This window comes from Aulostomus chinensis, chromosome 2 (genome assembly GCF_037954235.1).
Source record: "Aulostomus chinensis isolate RoL2024-O1b breed Wild chromosome 2, RoL_Achi_v1.0, whole genome shotgun sequence".
Taxonomy (NCBI): Eukaryota; Metazoa; Chordata; class Actinopteri; order Syngnathiformes; family Aulostomidae; genus Aulostomus; species Aulostomus chinensis.
Window position 1 is genome coordinate 20,379,870 of NC_141321.1, and position 14,870 is coordinate 20,394,739.

Sequence of the window (14,870 nt, forward strand, 5' to 3'; positions counted from 1 at the left end):
AAATCAGTGTGGAGATAATGACAGACAGAGTGGATAGACAAATTGGAATCACAACTTTAAGTGGTGCTATGTACACAACAAAGCTTACCCTGGGGGCAAGGCTGTGTATTTGTTTAACTCTTGTGCTTTCCTTCACTGCGTTTCCTGATTCACATAAACTTAAGATAATGCATTACTAGGAGTACTTATGCATTCTATTTGCTGCTGCACTGAATGATGAGAATAAAGAGCCATCTAAACCAAGACCGATAACTATGTGAGCGTCCGCACTGAAGGGTAATATTTTGTGAACAGTGATGGTGAGCAAAGGCTGCACGCCCCTGTTGTGTCACCAGCAGGAAAATACATATTGATGATTTATTGCTCCAAGAAAAGTATATGGGTTCATGAAATACTTCAAAGACCAGAGAAGTTAGGAGAGTCTAACGCTGTTCAAAAAGTTGTCATCTTTTGAAGAAAAATTTTATTCCTACTTTGGTATCAAGATCAGTTTTCCATCCTGTCGATCGTCTAAGAGGACATCAGTGAGTTTGAGACAAACTTCAGAGACTCCATCAGAGCAAAACAGCATTTGTCTCAGGCACCTTTCCACCAACTCGCCCCGATATTATTCTACATTAGTATTTAAGAGCTCTAATCACAACATATAGTAAGCTACTGCAATACAAACCAGAAAACTTTCTTTTAACTTAAAAAAAATGTCACAAAACACACAACAGAGGACTTACTGTTGAGATAAGCTTGTCGACACAATCAGGTGCAACACTGTGCAAGTGCGTGAGGTGGAACTGCAGATGGATCTTGTTGTTGAGCATGTCCTGGCATAATGGGCAGCGTAACATGGGCTGGACAGAGTGCTGCGTCATCACGTGCATTCTGAGACGGTTCAGGTCGGTGTTGGTGAATTTGCAGTAGGGGCACTGGTACATCTGGGTGAAAGTAAATACAAGGACAGAGAAGAAGTGAGAGAGAGGGAAAAAAATAGATCCACAGAGGGTTAATAGGGTGAAATGGCTTTGTGAGAGAAGAGGAGCTGTAGATCAGGGGGAAGAGTGGGCACCCTTCCCTCAAGCAGGCAGATTCCTCTGATCACAGACAAGTGTGTAATACTGAGAACCACTGAGTCTTGGCACCCACTTCAAAGTGCTCTCATCTGTCAAATACCATATTGATTTTCCACCTTATACACAATTAGCAATGAAACTGCAGCAGAAAAGGCTAACATTTTAAGCAGATTTGAAAAAAATCTTGCATCGTATAAAAAAGGGTCAGTGAGATAACTAACTAAAGACGATTCAAAGAACATTTATACATTTCTTCTTTTAATCGATGTGCAAGTTTTAGGCTTATAATGAGGAACTGATAATTGGAGATGACATAACTTTGTGAATGCCCTAATTCAAAGGATTTGAAAAAAAGAACAAACACTTCTTTTACCATCTGAATGTGTGAATGTTTCCAAAATTCTCTAGCTTATAACTCTCACCTGCTCCGTGGCCTTCTTTTCAGATGTCCTGGGACGCTTGGAGGAGAGCTGGCTCTCGGAGGTCTCAGACCGTGACGAGGGCCTTTTGGTAGGGATTGGGGAATCTGACTGGTGCTGTTCCAAGTGGCCAGACACTGCTGAACATGCACACACACACACACACACACACACACACACACACACACACACACACACACACACACACACACACACACACACACACACACACACACACACACACACACACACACACACACATTCATGCAGACATACAAACAGAGGGATAAAGAGAAGAGAGCAGACATGTCAAGACATGGCGAGGACATGGCAGCCTGGGAACAGGTCAATCAATAACACTGTGGATAAAGGGCTTTGGACTGTCTTGCTTAAATGTGGTATAACTGCATTTAATGGGAATCGGGCATTGAGAATGTTGTAATCCAACTGTCTCCCCATAAATAAAATACCACACACTTTTTTTTTAAAACTCTTTGCCCCTACACAGGAAGCTAAAGGGTTCCTTGTCTCCATGTTGAGGTGTGAGAATATCATAAAAAATCATAAACAGCAAGTACAGGTATTAGTTTGCCACAGCGTGTAGCATAAGGCTTCACACTGCCACATATTTTCATTCTGCAGGAGTTTCCAACCTTGAGAAAAAGTTTACAAATGTCTTGCAACCTCATCAGTGGCGTGACAATTGAAGAGATTCACCTTCGTCTAAAAACTGTAACCTAAAAAAGTGTTTCATTCAATGCACTTTACATTCAAGATAGGGATTAGATTTAATTGAATTTAACATGCAACAACACAGGAATCTCTGGTAAAGTTAGAGACCATCAAAAATGTGGAACATTTAAAGAGGGAAGAAGCAGGAGGTTCAAGAACACAAATGTTTAAGAGATTTCTGTTCTCCCTTTTTCCATCAATGTGAGGCTCTCTATGAGCCGTCTTCCGTCAGTGTATTCTTTCCAAGTCAAACATCTACAAAAAGCTACAAACCCAATCAGACGGTCAATTATTTCGATGTAAACAATGCCAACAGTAACAAAATAGCACGTCTTACATACTTTCACATAAACGTACTACAAGGCCTTACACTTTGCTCCTGCAAACCACTTGAAAACTATTCCATTTTCCACTTTCTAAAGAAAGAGAGACAGAGAAAATCAAGGTGAGACAGAAAGGCATCACAGCTGAACGCTCAGTTAAGCTGGGGCTCACAGAGCAGCTACATCCACACAGAGTCGGCATGGGGGAGCTGCAGTAGCACTGCGCTTTGTCACCTGTGGAAAGAATTCACTGTGAAACATAAGGAGCTATCTTGCTAACCCCTAACAAGCCCATAAAGAGTTAAATTTGGCCTGATTTGTACAGTCCTGGAAGGGCAAATTGAGAACAGAGGGCACTGGTAGGGGAGGGGGTAGTTTGGCGGGGGGTCAGGTTAAGCGGGGCTGACCACGCTCCCGCTCCAGACATTAAAATGTCAGCTCCAATCAGGACGAGGTCAGTTGAGCTGATTACCCAGTGGGGACCCTGGCTTTGGACAGACCAGCCTGCGAGATCTCCCAGAGACACCGGGATCAGTCAGGGAGGCCCTGTTAGGGTCCAGTCACAGTCAATCCTATTAAACACATCCACCAATAAACAAAGGGAATGTTAAACAAAAGGAGCCTCCCATTCCTGACATTAACCTCTCAGTCATGGCACTGTCCTCACCAATTTCAGCTCCTCCTCTACTCCACTTCAGCCCACTTCCCTTGAACTAATCTCCAGAGGAAAACAAGGGCGGCCGTCTGTGGACACATTCATGTGGCTGATACCACTCCAAATTGTGCCTGAGTTTGTCACCACTGGATTACTATAAATATGATCAATTCTAAAGACATGTTCCTTCATGAAAAAAAAGAAAAAGAAAAAGAAAAAACAAAAAACATCCAGCATCAGAGGGCAGAAAGTTATATCGGCTACTGTGTTTTCTTTCTAATTAGGTAGTGTAATTGTTATTAATTATCTAACTTTGCTGAAAGAGTGAGTGAAATCATTCCATATTGTACATATACACAGTAGAGATGGATGAGAGGACAAAGAACGTCTCTCAGCCTCATGATTAAAAGGATTCTTTTAACTGATAACAAGTATATTTCACCTTTCAAAATTAGCCAATTAGCATGAGAGATGTTGCTCTATATACTAAGAGACTGGGGGGCTAGAAGGTCCCAAACTCTGTGTGTGTATATGTGTACACGTGTGTGTGTGTGTGTGTGTGTGTGTGTGTGTGTGTGTGTGTGTGTGTGAGAGCGAGAGAGGGACAGATGGAGGACTGGGGAAGCTTACTCATACGTCGTCTCTCTCGTCACGGCCAATTAGGACTCCATAAATCTGATCAATCCCTTTCTCTTAAAAATCCCACCCCCCCCCCCCCACACACACACACACCCACACACCATCGACAGCACCGTGACTAACATCCAACTACTGTATCCTGTTTTTTCCTTGTCAGAGGTGGTGAAAAAAATGACCGAAACCTTGTAAAATTGGTACTGAAATAGAGATAAAAAAAAACAGCGGAGAGCCTTGTAACCGAGGAGAGCTGCGCACCTGTGTGACACGGGTCTACATAACACGAACCATGATCAGAACCAGTGACCACAACATTGGGGTTGTGATGGAGGAGGGTCATGCTGTCTTTGGGTGATAGGCAAGAAAGAGAAGGGCATTTTGTTTTGACGCTGGGAGGTTATGGGAGAGACGATGTGTCAAGAGAGAGGAATCATTCTAGATGTTCTCTTCTGAGGGAGATATTGCCACCCCTCTGGTCAACATCGCTTTCGTGGAACTTGGAGAGCTTCCTGAGTGATTCTGCTTTACTGTAAGCTTTAAAGCATTAACACACAATATATATTTGTATAAGTTGGACTCATTTACCTATGCGGGTGTGTGTGATCGCCTGACCCCCCACCTACCACGTACAGGCACCTTATCCACACCAAACCTTTTCTGACAAATACACCGATTGGGCTTTTGTTTGAAAGCACAAAGGGCAGAGCAGCAGTGGAGAAAAAAACACTAAGAGTCAATTAGGTGATTATTAATTCATGCCCCTTTTCCGTAAACCAGAAGCTTTTGTGCTGTCGAGTCCCGTAAGTGAATTGGACTTTGGCACCTTGTCTCACCTCCCATAACTGGACCGTGTTATTCAAGCAACATAGGGACTGTCAGCATACTGCACAGGCCTCTTGAGCAATCACAGCCTTGTTGTGCTTTCAAGGAGAAAAAAAGTATTTAAAAAAAGATGGCTGCTTGGACAGAGTGACTAAATTAACCACATCTGATGTTGGAATCTTTCAGGGTAAATCACGGCTCCCATCAATCTACTTCTTCCTTGGGATAATCATCAAAAAAAAAAAAAAAAATGCATGGCTAACTAGTTCCAATATGTAAGAAAGTGGAAGATGGAAAAAAAGAACTATTGTGTGTGTATTTTAGGGGGAATTCCTCTTCCACTGGATGACTGACACGGGGTCCTCGTCATCTCTGCAGCTTCTGCCCCCCTCATTACCACAGTTCCTGTCTCGACTGCGGCAGCGTCAGGCCACGGGTTGTAAAAAAAAAAAGAAAAGAAGTAGTAGTAAGTATCATCCAGTCTGTCCACCCCAGCGAGGCTGCATAACTTCACTTTGCCCGCAACAGCCACTCGTCTAGTGGCTTAAGCCCACAATTCCTCTGCAGGGTAAACTTCAGTGCTCCACTTCCTGAAAAGTGTCCTCTGATTACCAGGCTCTCAAACCTTTTCACCTTCACGCTGCAGAGTGCTTCAGACACCTCGGAAAATCCTCACCTCTATTCCCTCAACAATTTGGCCATTAATATGGAGATGATTCAACTCCCCCAGTGATACAAGTCATTCTCTGTTAATGCTATGCTAACAAAACCTGGATATTGTCTTTTCCTTTTCCCATTTCTACCCAGCTTTTTAATCTACACTCTGTGTCACTGCCCAGAGCAATAAAAGGGTAATTATTCTACAATTTTTTTTGTTAAAAAAAGAACAGAAAACGAAGCACCTATTATTGAAGCTATGTATGAAATCCTTTCTTCTTATTATAACACCCAGTTCTTTTATTTAATAAAACATTGAAATTCACAGTAAAACAGAGTGACATAATGTATTATGTAGGCCTAAATGCGTAGTTGCATGACAAAAAAAGAACATGATGATGAAATTAACAGAAGCTATTAATTAGCAGAATGAGATGACATGGCATTCACCTTTACAGGACACTCAGACACAGCGCTGGTGCTTGGCCATTAGACTCCCTGTGGTAAAACTCATAAACAATGAGCTTTCAGGGAGTTGGCTCACAAACAAGGACAATTTATGGCCTATTATCTTCAAAGACAAAAGGAATTATAATTTGAGGGATGACAAGCACTCCAAGGACGTGATATGAATATGTAAACATTGGTCGCCGCCTTGTCTCCTGATTTCTCACACTACTTAGGGGCTTAAAAGCAATAGCATATCACCACTGCACTGAATGTCTCCTGGTTTAGAGTAACAATAACAGAACTTGAATAATTGGATTCTAACTAACCATAAACATGCAATTCCAGCTTCAAACACCAGCTCATATTAAAGCTACATATCTGGAGAATGTTTGGTTTGGCTTGTTGCTGAATGGACATCATCAGAAGTTTCATATGAAATGAACACAGGTTGCAATGCCACTGTGCTGCGTCTAGGGGATGCTAATCATCATCTTCATTACACTGGCTAAATGGAACATCTACAGTGCAGTATACACACGCATACAGTAGACACGCACAACAAATGCATTCCTACACAAATCACACCTGAATACGCAGTAACATATGAACACGAACAGGTGTGTGTGTGTGTGTGTGTGTAGCCAAAAAGTGCATCGAGGTACACATTAGCTGAACTGACAGTTTCACAGGTACAGTTTAAACATGTCATGAAAATAGTTTAGCTGCTTTAACACAACACAGGCACAAAAGAGGACTAAATAAGCTTGTTTACAAGTAAACGTATATCCTCTCAAATAACAACTGACTGCACAGAATACGTGTCAAGCACAACAATGATTAAAAAAAAAAAAAAACGACACTAATTCCTTGGTTGCTCAGCGCGCATCAAATGACACCTAACGTGTAGATTGCTTTATGATTGAGTAGAATATGTGACAAATAAAAATTATAATTTTACATGATGTAAAAATGATTTTACATCCAGGCAGTGTGGAAAAAGTGCACAACCGTTAATTTATGATAAAGTGACACCTACGCGTCAAATTTAGCAGTGCTCTACAAAACTACTTGTACCTTCATTACAATAACGTATAAACACACAAGCTCTTAAAGTCAAGAATTAAAAGTGATGAACAAAATAATGAAAATTGTTACAGATGATACACAAGTCTGTGCTTGCCATGTTTTCAATTAGTAGTGTGATTTGTTTTGGTCTGTTTATGAAATTGTCTCATCGCTCACACAGGGGACTCACTGGTTTTAGAATGTGGATGAACTGAGCTGAAGAATAATTCTCCTCCTGTGCTCCAGCTTCCATAAATTGAATGTAAGGAATGAGGTATGAAAAGAATTATTTATTAAGCTCAATTTCTGAGGACTACCTACCTCTCAGCCCCAGAGTGTTATTTCTCTCTCCTTCTCCCCAGCTCCCCACATACAGTAGGCCTCTAACTTTCTACACAGCCTCTTCATTTATGTCAAGCAACATAACGTCCGAGTCTGCAGGTGTTTTAACAATCTCCCTAATCATTTCTGCTCCTTTCACTTTCCTCTCTCCCCTACACTCAACCCCCTCCTGCCTTTTCTTTTTTTCTTTTTTTTTTTTGCTGCATCCCCATACATTCAGTTGCTGCTGCATAAATACACGGTCCGCTTTAATGAGGGTAAGAATCTGGTTCCTACAGAAGCTCCTTCCTCTTGCCTGCGCTGTCTCAGCTAGGTGAGGAGCGTGTGAGACTTATGGCTATCCAGTTATACATATTTCATAACTAGCATTAAAAATGACCCTTTGAATTACTAATCATGTAAGATGATTAAACCACAGCACCACTGCAAGGTTTCAGTTACATTTGTATTTTCATCCCATATCATACATACACGCACACACACACACATTGATTTATTCAATCATATACAAAATAGCATGTTTGTATTTGAATACTGTGTATTAACCAAATATTGCTCCATATATTGTGTCGTGAGCATATGGTATTTACATATGTCTAAATGTCTGTTACATGTATGCATCTTTGAGATAAATAATAAAATAAAACAAAAACAACAGCATAATGAAGGCATCTTTCAAAAAATGACACCCAGAATACATATGCATTTTACACAAGCCTCTGATGTACTTTTAAATGATTTTAATGAATACTGAGGAGCTGTGGAACAAGAAAGGGAAAATCAGATTGACAGTGGCTTAAAAAAGGAGGAAGGTTTTTTTTCTGTGTTCACTAATGCCGTCTGTCTGACAGTGACTGTCAAAGGAACAATTGTGCCCTACTCCAACAGCTACATGACAACGATGAGAAGAAATACTTCAGTAGTTCTAATGATGGACTTAAGAAACAGCTCAGCTTCAGACAATGAGAGACTGAGCACCTTTCAGATAAATAACAGGTTGGCCGAGACACTCATGCACCACATTCTAACATGCTCACCATCTACTGTCAACTGCACAAACATCATCAGCCCAAACAAGTGCTCCTCTGTTTACCAAATGCATTGTGAGGTCTAACTTTCTTTCCTCCGACAAGATAGGTTCCCTATGCTTGCTTTGAATGGGTATTGTATTCATCAATCACAAAAAAAAAGTTTGAAGTACAAACAGGGACCCTTCCATTAAACTACAGCTGTCTGCCTTTTGCTGACAACACAGCCTTGAACCCACCACCCCAACCTACACACCCACCTTTTCACTGACATCAAACAGAACCTCAGACCTGGTTCCCTAATGCACATGCTATTTTTAACTAAGCGTTTCTAATAAGCTGCTGGGAAGCTGTAAATTTTTCATACGCAAGCACATATTTCCTTTGTGAAAACACAGAAACACACTTATTTGGTGATTAGCGACTGACAGAGGGGAGGAAACGAACTGAATATGCTTGTATCAAATTGCATGCCTTTCAAAAAGGAGGAATCCTAATGCGAGGAGTCGTCTTCCTGTGCACCACAGGTATGAGTGAATTATTAATCGGCCAGCTCATTTTAATGCTTTTTAAAGTGCTTTATTTTGATGTGCTAAAACATACTTTTAGCCATATTCAGTCAGGCATGCATATCATTATTTCTTCCATCAAAGAAGAGTGTCGCCCTTTCAAAGAGCACAAACAACTCAGCCTCATTTAAAATAGAAGTTCGAATATCAAAGACATTTTACAAAGGCTGGGCTTCAAACACTGTGATGAAGTTTTTTTTTTTTTTTCCTGCACTTTATAAAAAAAAAAAACTTAGGTATGCAAAAGGTCTGAATTGTTTTCCAGCTTTTAACCTGACTAGTGTAAATCAAAACATCCTGCAGTAACACAAGAAGTTAGACAAGTGAGAAGCATCTATCCAGGCCTGTTACTGCTCAGTGTCACCATCGTCAGAAATCTCTTACTCTGAAGACGAGTTATCTCACCGCCGGCATTGTTTTTCTACAACAGGCATACAAAGTAAATTGTGCATAAAAAAGGTGAAATGAAACTGATTTTTTTTTAACCGACTCTGAAAACAATTATGAAGCAAAAGCATTCCAAGTAATTAGATCCCAGTGATGCACATACACACACATGCACACACACACCGAGCACTGTGTGGGACGAAATCCAAAGTTAAGCCTTCTGCTTCAAAGTTGTCTTAAATTGCCTCTGATACCATGTGTTATGCATATGGAGCAGACCAAGCTGGCCAGAAAAGTCTGGAAGGTGACCATACACAGTGGCAATGTTCAGAGTAAGATGGTAAGTTGCTCATGCTTTGAACAATCACCTACGATAAGAGATTTCCTTTGCCGCTGGCTCGCTGCAACCGAGCATCTTGTTCTAATCTTAATACTGTCACTGAAACACATTTTCTTAAGATCTTCTTCCAGTTCCACTAATAATATTGCGACAAATGCTGCAACAATAACTTGTATGGTAGTAAAACCACATGAGACAAATCTCAGTCCTGCAAAACTACTAAGTTTCGTACGCGCATTTCAAACTGTTCATGCTTTACCATGTGGTGCGGTGATATGAATGTTGGTGTATAGTTTAAGACTATGTAATGATTTTTTTTTTTTTAAAGATGCAGCCTGCTGTTCTCTAAAGGCCCCACCCCCTTATCCTTTGTCCAACCCCTTCATTGGTGTCACCAACTACACCTGTCAATAAAGAGTTGTGCAGATAAAACCACCCTGATCTGATAACATAAAACACAGATAAGTGGTGTGTGTGTGTGTGTGTGTGTGTGTATGCGCATGTCTGTGTGTGTGTGACAAAGTTGAGGAAGGGGTTATCACATGTGTGCACACATCACTCAGCTGGAGTTACACATACAGGCCCAACTCTCCAGCTATTGAGTAAAGAAAAAAATATGGGTTGTACGTGACCAAAAAAAATGACCTAACCTGACAGTTTACCCTTACTATATAATCTGCTGGGATTAAATGCTATAATAAAAGAAAGCTGTAAAAAACACAGCTATATTGATGGTGTGCTGAGTGCTAAATGCATAAAAAGGCTCTCAATATTTGGTTTATATGAATAAATTCGGCAACAGGCCTTATACACTGCACTCTTCAGGTGCAGGGTCACATGCTTCCTGTGAACTGTGCTCTCTCTAAATGTGTGTGGTGTAAATATTGGCTTACCTGTCCCTTTGGTGAGCTCCTTCTCCCCCCCACTTTCTCTGTCTTTGGTTTGGTCCTCCTGGTCTGTGGTGGTCTCACTGGCAGCTTCCACATCCTCGCTCAGCTCTCCTGAAGGGGGAGGGAGGATGGGAAATGTAAATCACCACGCCATCAGAATTGGTGGAAGCACTTAAAGGGACGGCAGCGTTTTTTTTCTATAGGAGCTTGTAACAATTACATTTGCTGACACACAGTTGCAAGGCTCGCAAACAAAGAGGGCAGAATCTGGTTTCTGTCTTGTGCTGTCTGACCATCAACTGCAATTGTATTTTTAAGGACAAAATTCCACTAAATCATAAAGTACAGAGAAATTACTCCTCTTATAATTTTAAATCCAATTTTTTCCACCATGTGCTGAAGATAGTTCCAAAAAAATATATGATTTTATTTGTTTAATGTGGACAACATTGCAAAAAAACATGATCGGTTAGTGTGCAGCTGGAAATATAATTCTGTGAGCATTATCACTTCAGAGAAAGACGTTATGCTTGACAAACTCTCTCTTTTTCTTCACACACATACGTTACTATCCCCTGCCGCAGTCTGTTAGGTTACTTACCAATACCCGGCACATGTCTTCTATCCTACTATTGCAAATAAATAAATAAATCATAAATATTCAAAACTTTCAGAGTCACAATTCATTTTATTTTTATTCCAAGTCAAAGGCAGAAATCCCCTGTAACCACCTTAAAAGCCTCAGTTCGATATATCAGGCCATTTAGGAGCGTCGAAGTCCAAACAATGGATATCCGATAACACCATTTGTAAGTAACACACAGAGGAAAAGATAGCAAAAACAGATAATAAAAAGGGCATCAATCTTGTTTATTTCCCTCCAGTGCCCCCTGAACATCCCCTCTGCCTGTTAAGTTTGTTTAAAAGTAGTGGAACATGCATGCACTAGCATTGATTTGCCTACAGTAAACTAGGCCACAGTCAATAGGCCCTATCAGTTATTACACAAGTCAGCTAATTCTCAGCAAATGTACTTAAATGCTCTTTTGAAAATGCTTTCATGCTCAGGTCTCTACACTATGAGCTATTGATATATTGACAATGTTACAACAGCTACTGAAATATCCTGTTCAAGTATTCAGCCCTGCAGTCATCACATATCCAATCTTAGCTCATAGCCACAGCCAAAACCACTTTTATGATGTTACATTATCCCTGCCACTCGCTGCTTATTCTGTCAGTTATGAAACATTGAGCACACTGTATAAAATGTTGACATCGTGTTCTGTAACTCGGCGTGTGTGTCAATATCTCACACACACACACACACACTTTAAACACTCGTACACACACAACATTGCCTTAACTCGATGATAGTTCTTACTGTATTCACAAACATCGCTGTTTTTTGTCTCCCTTAAAGGGTAAAGATGCTTCATGCAAATGTTTATGAATGAAAAATACATTATTGGAAATTACCGTTTTGGGATTTGACATTTCATTCTCACCTGCGCTGTGCAGGGGAAAAAAACTGACCGTCTTTCCTTTTAAAAGACACAGACTGAAGATTTCTATGACATATTAATATGAGACTTGTGAAACTGTTACTTTCAAGAGATAAAGGTTGATTTAAGAGGTGTATTTTACTATCCTAATAATTGGCTCATTGTAGATGTGGTTATTTACTTTAATAACAATAATAAAATGTGAAAATACCTTTGTATTACTAGCAAGACCTCAGCAATAGCTGCCATTTCCCGCTTGCAGTAGCTCTCTGAGAAGAGTGATAAGTGTGTGGCTCGTGGGATTTTACATTGTTGCTGATCCCGTGATCAAATGTTTAAAAAGAAGTATTTTAAAAAAGCATGACTCAAAATGAAAAACATACTTATGTGTTCCTTGGAACCCCCATATATGAGCATTTTAGTCTTTAAATTCGAACTATTTGTCTGTTATGTTTCCAAGGCAACCCATGAAATCCATCCAGTGCAGCTCATCCAGTGCTTGTGTGGCAGATCTTAAATCTTCCCAGAAACCCAGAGATCTGCTGCCGAGTTTGAAAATTCCATCTAACTCGCGCCTGCACAAATCTCCACAACTCTGCAAGTATTAGAATACTGTGCACTTGCATAGGTGCTCAGATTACAAAATAATCCCCAGGTAAATTTTTTCACCTTAAAAAAAAGGGGGCAAGGTGTCATTTCCCTACAATGTGACACTTGTAGTAAGACTAATTCCCCTCCTACACATTAGTACACACTGTGCTAAGGCAGCCTGCTCTCAAATACTATTCAGCTTCCCTGTACACACCCCCAACTTCCTGCACACACACATTGATATTTTCCTCCCTCATGTTCTCAATACTTCCTTATTTAGATGTTTAATCAACATGTATGACACTTTCAGCACATACAACCCCGAGTGCAATCCATTATTTATGCAGAAATGCAGACATTTAATTCCAGGAGCAGTGTTACATCTTTAAGGGGCGAATAGCTTCGCCTATTCCTCATCTCATCTCTAACGGTATTACAGGATGATTAAAGCCAGGCCGACCATAATTAATGAAAGGTCATGAGTGGCCTAAGAGTAGGATGCAAAAAGGAAGAGACACTGAAACTGTAGCCATAGATTAACTCTGAAATAGATGAGGAGAAGCACTCAAAGCTATGGAAGCAGGCCATTTCTAACCCAAATCTCAGATATGTAAAGGACAATAGCCTGAAGGTTGTCCTCTAATTAATTGTCTTCATTAACCATCCTAATACAATGATATGAAACAGTTCCATTAATCTAATCATGCAAGCTGAATAAACCCATAGCCGACACAGAGATTACACTCATCTGTTCAGAGCATATAAATATCAGCCTTGCTCTGCCAGTCACTCAGTGGGGACAGTCCATAGGCTCTCTGCTCAAGCATCTCTCTCTCTCTCTCAGTATCTCTCTCTCTCTCACACACACACACACACACACACACAGTCGGGGCGTTTAGCCATCTTTCTCCCTCTTGTGTTTTGCCAGTGAGTGCAGAGGTTTAATCAGGCCCATAGGTGTCACTCTATACAAGCTGGGAGAGAGCAACTTGCTCACACACATTAATGAGGTGCAGGGGGAAGGGGCCGAGCAGCACAGAAAAACAGGGGGTGAGGGGGAGAGAGAGAGAGAGAGAGAGAGAGAGTTGGGGGTGTGAGTGAGAGAGAGAGAGTGAGAGAGAGAGAGAAAAGGGAAGAAATATGTGGAGATGACAAAAGCAGATGCTATGCAACAGACGTCCGGTGAAGATGAGACACTGAAAACAGCAATATTACCTTCTGATGAGAGAGAGCAGCCATCTTTCCCCCTGAAGAGCAGTGATTACATGAATGCTAATCAGACTGACAAGCACAAACGGCCTGATAAATAATTGATGGTAACCACTGCACTTTCCAGTATTCCTTCCCAGACTGTAGAGAAGAGCAGCAGCAAGTAATAATAGTCACTCTAGATATCTTTCACGAGGTCAGGCTCCTCCTCCATACTCGGCCTCAGCAGAATACACTGCTGTGATGATAACAGACTTTCTTAAAGAGCAGAGTTCCAGTCCTACCTGAGAATGGCTCCAGTGTTCCTCGGACAGTTTTGTTGCATACACAGTATCAACTATCTCTCCTGGCTTTCGTGAGTCCTAGAGATCCAGCTTAGGATCTGCGCTTCACCCTTTTCCCCTTGGCTGAGGAGTTGTGGGTGCTTCTCTCTGGGAGCTAGTGTGAAGCGGTGCGTCTAAGCTCTCATTACACTCATTATGATTATTGAGGCCGTTGTTATCATTTTAACCAGGTGTCACGCAACTGCACTGTAAACCAGAGGTGTGCTTCCCCCTGCTTTATCCAGGGCCAGACAGCTTCCTTTTCTTTAGCGCTGCACTGTCGGATAAAAAGCTATCTTATTTCACACTTCACAGACTCTCTCTTTCTCCCCTACTTCTTCTTTTTTTAAAAATCCCCCTCTTTCTCCCCCCATCATCCCTTGCACCCCTTCCTTATATCAAAGTTGGCCTGACTCCGGACTAGAGGGTGCAAAATGAAAGTGACAGGAGGGTACCATGGGACAATGAGACACAGGACCCATGCTGAGGGCTTTCAAGCATTGTCCGCTCCTCATATCAGCACCTCTGCGCCCCATACACAAGAACACCCCCCCTTTTTTAAAGCACAACACACAGGAAAACACTCCCACCCCTCATAACCCCCCCCCCCCCCATACACACACTCACTCATTCACTCAAGCTACGTCCTTATGTCCTCACAAGCTGTCTCTCATAAAACCGCAACATGCCCACCACCTAGTCAGAGAAGAGAAGGGCTTTTGCTCATGAACGACTAATAAACCACAACACGGTATCATCGGTAAACATACTGGCTGCTGAACTGCGGGGTGAGCATGAGTTAAAATGTGGACAGGCATTGTTATTTAGAATGACTTCATAAACACCTCTAGTTTCATTATGTA

At 41.2% G+C, this 14,870-nt stretch overlaps 1 protein-coding gene across 3 annotated transcripts in view; it reads right to left on the reverse strand.

Moving 5' to 3' along the window:
* The window catches only part of zfhx3b (zinc finger homeobox 3b), a 331,796-nt gene that overhangs the window by 15,603 nt on the left and 301,323 nt on the right, over positions 1–14,870 (reverse strand). For all 3 annotated transcript variants that reach the window (XM_086183541.1, XM_086183558.1, XM_086183549.1), the window contains 3 exons: positions 10,383–10,490; positions 1,487–1,623; positions 729–929 (listed from right to left, as the gene is read on the reverse strand). In XM_086183541.1, coding sequence (XP_086039667.1) covers positions 729–929; positions 1,487–1,623; positions 10,383–10,490 — 446 coding nt within the window. The remainder of the gene's footprint in view (positions 1–728; positions 930–1,486; positions 1,624–10,382; positions 10,491–14,870) is intronic.